Here is a 5,802-nt window from a genome sequence, read left to right on the forward strand (position 1 = left end):
GCAGCGAGACCAGTGTCTTCAGCCAACCTGAGCCTGAACACCGTTGCTTCCAGAGCTCCTCTCACAGAGCTGCCCTTCCACACAGCCGCCCCAGAACCAGCACAAGGGTCATTGAGGAAGCAGTTTTCCTGTCCACCTCCAACAGTGTCTGCTGCACTCCCTCCTCTGGGGAGCCCTCTGGTGCTGCCTGCTTTCCCCAGCACATCTCTGGTGTCAGGGGGAAGCTGCAAATCCAGTGGGGCAGGCCCCTCCCATGTCATTGTGGAAATGGGGACAGGAGGAAGGCCAGCAGTGCCCCTCCACACTCCAAAAGTAATTGTCACTCAGGCCCCTCTCATCTGGAATGTCCCTCCTGGGGATGTGGGTTCCATGGGCCCAGCTCCACTCCTCTTGCCTGGTGCTGCCAGCAGTGCTCCAGTGAGTGTCCCCATGACTGGATGTAGACAGGCTGCCCAAGACAGCTTGACCTGGGGCCCACCCCTGGGATCAACACCACCAGTTTCCCAGGAGGCTCCCATCAGGCCCCCAGTGAGCCAGCACGCACCGTGGCCACAGAGGCCCTGTGCAGAGGGCAGTCAGCCCACATCCCAGACCAAGCTTCCACCTCCCAGTGTCTATCAGAACTTTCGGCGCTGGCAACAATTGAAGGCCTTGATCCGGAATAAACTTCCACAGACTCCTGATGGGGAAGCACTTGCCTGCTTCTTCATGTGAGTGTCTCCTCTGGGAACAGGGAGCTCCTGCTGGGGCTCCTACATGGGAATCCACACCACAAGGGCAGGGAAGTCCTGAAGTTGATCGCACCTGTAGAGAAAAACCACACACAGACATAGGAGTGTCACACAGGTGCAAGAAAAGCTCCTTCCCTTTGCACCATGGTACCCCTGTGAGTGTGGCCATTTTACTTTTCCAGAAGGATTAGCACTGTAGAAAGGCCCACATTCCCAAAGAGCACCTGCTATGAAGGGAGCCACAATTTGGCTTTCGGCTCAAGACCATACTGGGCATGTGCCGCTCAGCTCAGGCCTCACCCATACTTGTGGAACTGGAAACTGAAACCATTCCTTGCTCACAGTCTGGAGAATGGAATTCTCAGATTCTGGGATGGAAGATTCCATGTCTGGAGATGGCTCTCCTCATGGCTGCCTTGTGTGTGTCATGCAGGGCTGAGAGGTAGCTTTGGCTGCTCTTCCTGTCTGTCTCTCCAAGGCCACTGTCCTGTCCTGGCAAAGAATGCCATCTCCATGAGTGTACCTAAGCTAGGCTGGCCCAGGGCCCTGTCTCCCTATAGCATCACCGGGGGATTAAGGCTTTAGTATGTCAATTCTGAAGAACAGAGTATTTCAGGCTAGAATGTTCACTAATGGAAAGCACTCACAGGAACATGGGGAAGGCCAGCAGTGCCCTTGCTACTGATTTCTGTGGTCCGTAAGGGTGACCTGGAGATAAGAGCCCACATGGGAGCTGGACATGTAGGCACCAGGGGTGAGGAGCACAGGGTTTAGGTCCACTGGGAATGGAGGGTCACCTGTGGGCTGTGGGCTGTGACTGATCCTGATGAATTGCAGCCCAGTGCTTCGGTCCCTGGCCCGGCTCAAGCCCACCATGTCCCTGGACGAGGGCCTGTGGAGAGGCCTTCAGGAGTGGGAAGGCATTAGTAATTACGAGCGCATGAATTTTCACGAGATGGCGGCCAAGTGAGTGAGGGGCCCTGGAGCTGGGGTTTGTGTGGTGGAGGAGGACAGAGACTGCACGCCTGAGCCCAGTGGGGCTCATCACTCACACTGCCAGGAAAGGCATGGACATGCACAGAAGATGCCCTTCTCCTGATTGCCTTCTGTCCAGGCAGTGGCACAGTCTCTCTGAGGTGCAGGTTGAGCTCTGAGTTGGGGGCCCTCTCAAACTCCTGCCTCACTGATGCCTGGTCCACACCAGGGGGCGGAGGGTCAGACCCGGTGCGGAAATCAGCCAACAACTGGTCCCTTCCAACATGGGCAGTTGTGCAAAGGCAAAGTTGCTCCAGGTATCAGTGGCTCATGAGAGTCTAGGGCCCATGCCTGCTCTAGGAACCCAAGGTTTTAATTTCATCTTTGTTCTCTCCATCAATCACCATCCTGATCAGCTTCTGCCACTCACCTCCTCAGTTAGGGGCAGGGATGGAATAGGCTTAGAAGATGGGTCACTGAAGGCCCTTCCTGGGTCACATCTTTCCACACAAGTCTTGGGCGATCTAAAGTCTCCCTGACCTTTGCGTTTTTTAAAAATATTATTTATTGCTATTATAAATGTGTTATTCAGAGTGATTCAGTCATGTGCACCATGTGAAGAGTGCGCTTCTTTTGGACAGTGTCACTTCTTCCTGCACTGACAGCTTGTTTTCATCCTTTATCAGCAACCTTCTGCACCTAGGCAAGAACCTCAGAGTACTGCTTGCACACCTTCTATGTCTTCTTCTGGGAAGCGCCCATGGGGCTCATCCCCCTCTCAGCTCACCCTGTGCCTCCTACATTCCCAGGTTCATGGAATTTGAGGCTATGGAGGTGATAGAGAATTCAAAGTTGCAGGGCATTATGCATTTCCAAGGCCCGCCTCCTGCCATCCCACTGAAGCCAGATTCTCCAAGGCTCTCATCCCCGGACATTCTCCAGCAGCCAGGTAGAGTCTCTCAATGTTCTATTGGAGTCCATGGCATGAAGTGGCTGATGGGGTCTCGAAGGGTTTACCCACACGCAGGGCTTCTGTTTTCAATGGAGGAGCTCCTCTTGCAATGGAAACAAAGCATCCCTCCAGAACCTGAGGTTTCTGGAGGAATAGTTAGCATGGAACTGGTTATTATAGGGCCATGTCTATAGCTCCTCTCAGCACAAGCACCTTGGACAACACCTACTCAGGAACAGCAATGGGATGGGCAGAGCACCAGAATGTCAGTGTCTCAGAATTTGGGACTGCATGGCTGTCTTATATATTCCACATGTTGCAGTCTCTTCTGGCTCCATTGTCTATGCTGGTCTTGGGCTGGTGTAGCGCTACTAAACTCTGCTGCTCAGCCATCGTGTGGAAGCTCTTCTCCCATCCTTGCTTTGTCTTGTTTCCTCTCCCTTAGAGGGCAACTCCAGCAAGACTGGCCTCAAGGCTAAGCCTGCCAAGCCATCAGCACCCACAGGTCAGAGGCCGCCAGAGACCAAGGCACCCGAGGAGATCCCAGCTGAAGCCGTGGAGGAGTACATGGCCATCATGGACTGGCTGGAGGGCCTTCCTCAATTGTGCACCCAGGACTCTGGGGGAACATCCAAAGAGGCGGGAATGGAACAACAGGATGTGGAAGACATGTGCTCAGATCCAGAGCTCCTGAGCCTCCTTGACCAGCTGTGCTGCCAGGAGGATTTCATCTCAAATGTGGGCTCCAACTCCAGCCCTGTTCTCTGCCACTTGCCCTCTCCCTTGAAATGAACCTTGATTCCCTGACTGCTCAGCACTCTGTGTGTGTGTGTGAGTGTGTGTGTGTGTGTGTGTGTGTGTGTGTGTCATTCCTCCCTGTGTTCTCAAAGTCCCCTTGGCACAGATTTCTCTTTTCTACACACACTGACACCCTCTTCCTCCTGCTCCAGGTGGAGGCCATCATTCATCCCAAATTCCTGGAAGAATTGCTTTCCTCCAAACCAGAGCTGGATCTTGAGGCCCTAATTGAGGAGCTGGAACAGGAAGAAGGACTCACCCCCAAGCAGGTTGGCACAGGAAAGACTGTAGGCAGGTAGATCAGGAGGGGAAGAAAGGCCGCACAACCAAAAGGGGAGGAGCATGCCTCCTGCTTCTGTGCAGTCGTGGCTTTGGAGGTTATTCCTGAAGTTAGATGTGGATGTGGACTAGAAGGAAGGACACAGGAGAGCCAGGGAGGGGCTGAGCTTGCACAGCTGCAAAGAGACCCATGGGGAGCTGACGAGCACAAGTGTGTGTGTCTGCAACCAAGAGAGGTGACCCTGAAGTTGTTCCCTCTACTGTGTCCTTTCCCAGCCAGATGCAAAGCCAGTAACTCTGTATTTCCTCCAACAGATAGCGGAGAAACGTCTTGGGGCAGCCAGAGTAGCCTCAAGTGTTTCTGAGTTGGCCATCTGCCAAGGTGCAGAGAGAAATAGCAGAGCCTCCAACAAGCAGTCAGGGAAGATACCAGCACTCTGCATATCGTTTGCAGTGATGATCAGAGCCATGGTGGCACAGATGCAGAGCACCTGACACCTGCTTCTGCTTCTCCTGCTGCTGCTCTCCAGGGGGGTCACGGGTCCTTCAGTAGGAACCACCCTGTCCACTGCTTGTCCTCGAGGACATGGATCCCATCCCCAGAGAGCGGGGTCTGGAGATGCCGTGAATCACATGGAAGAGTCTCCTGCTGGCACTCCACGCAAGCGAGCAGGGGACAGGAAGGTGGGCAAGGAATGTGTCCCCAGCCTGGCTTCCTTGCTGGGCTCTGAGTACTGTCTCCTACCCTGGGGACTATCTCAGAGCCCCAGGTCCCCCACCACCCTCCTGTCCTCTGGACACCAAGCCCCCGGGCCTTCACTGTGCAAGAGAAGAGGCCGCAGCCTGGATCCCCCTCCACCTGCCAAGTCCAAGAAAAGGGCTCGCATTGGAGACTCATGCACCCCAGTAAAGAATCCATGCCCAGGGTCTCACTTTGAGGAGTCTGCAAAGCAGGACTTGGCTTTGGCGCTGGTTCAGCCCTCACAGCCTCAGAAGAGAAAGCGTGAGGTGTTGGACGCCCAGACGAAGAAGAGGAAGAAAAAAAATCCTTGAAGCCAGTCGTGACCTGAGTGAGATCTCACCTGGCTTGCATTGTGCAATCGACCAAGCAAAAGGTCTTCCTCACTCAGTGCTGATCCAGGAGTCCTCAGGGTAGCAGGGGATGGGGGAGGGTAATGCGACTGAGGGGAAAAGAGGGGAGGGAGAATGAATAAAAGGGGGGGGAGGATGGGGAGGGAGATTTACCTGGGGGGGCTATGTAATTGTGCAGAGTAAATAAAGATAGTTTGTTTGGAATGTGTCCTCAAACAGCTGAGCCTGGGTCTGGGCTGTCCACAGAATGAAGAGTGTGAGCAGGGAAAGAGGTAGAGTTGTCAGGATCTGCAGTGCACACATTGCTCCTGCAGTTCTTCCATGTGGATCAGTCCATTGCTCTGGGAGCAGGCAGACTGGAATCTCACTGAGATCCTTGATCATATTCATCTCATAAGGCCTCACCCATCTTAAGAGGTCCTTTCGTGCACATCACTAGGTGACCCACCAACATCTAGTAAGGGACAAGTGTGACTTCCACTTCCTTGCCCTTTGTAGGTTCTCTGTGATTGAGTCTTGGGGATGGACTTTATTTTACTGAGTTTCTTTCCACGGTCCATAACAGGCCCATGGCTTGACTGATCAAGTTCTCATGCAGCCAGGGTCTTCCACAGAGTGTGGTTCTGGGGGAAGCCAAGTGTAGGCCCCTGGGGCCAGGTAGATCTTCAGCTGACAGCCCCAGCAAGGACTCTCCCCCATTCATGCAGATGCCATGCTCTCTGGCAGTGACGCAGGGGACCTGCTCTTGGGGATGCCTTTTGGTGGCTGTCCTTTCATTGTCACTCAGAATGGCTAGAGGTTGTCCTGGTCTATGCACTCTGAGCAGGATTGCGGAGTGTCCCTGGTTTGGGGAAACTTGGCCATGGTTTCTCAGTCTGGACATGTAGCTGCAGATTGTCCTCACCTGCCAGAGTCTTGACAACCATTGGCCATCGCTTGGCACATGTTCCACAAGTCTCAGAGCAAAGCGAAAAA

At 53.9% G+C, this 5,802-nt stretch overlaps 1 protein-coding gene across 1 annotated transcript; it reads left to right on the plus strand.

The window, feature by feature from the left end:
- The first annotated feature begins 429 nt into the window (after positions 1-429).
- On the plus strand, positions 430-4,788 carry LOC122113711 (NUT family member 2D-like). The gene is made up of 6 exons (XM_042686791.1): positions 430-710; positions 1,569-1,697; positions 2,516-2,655; positions 3,104-3,396; positions 3,609-3,725; positions 4,339-4,788. Exons 1-6 carry the CDS (start codon positions 430-432, stop codon positions 4,786-4,788), a joined length of 1,410 nt encoding a protein of 469 aa, XP_042542725.1.
- Positions 4,789-5,802: the final 1,014 nt, after the last annotated feature.

This window comes from Dipodomys spectabilis, unplaced genomic scaffold (genome assembly GCF_019054845.1).
Source record: "Dipodomys spectabilis isolate Male_0828 unplaced genomic scaffold, ASM1905484v1 ptg000098l, whole genome shotgun sequence".
Classification (NCBI taxonomy): domain Eukaryota; kingdom Metazoa; phylum Chordata; class Mammalia; order Rodentia; family Heteromyidae; genus Dipodomys; species Dipodomys spectabilis.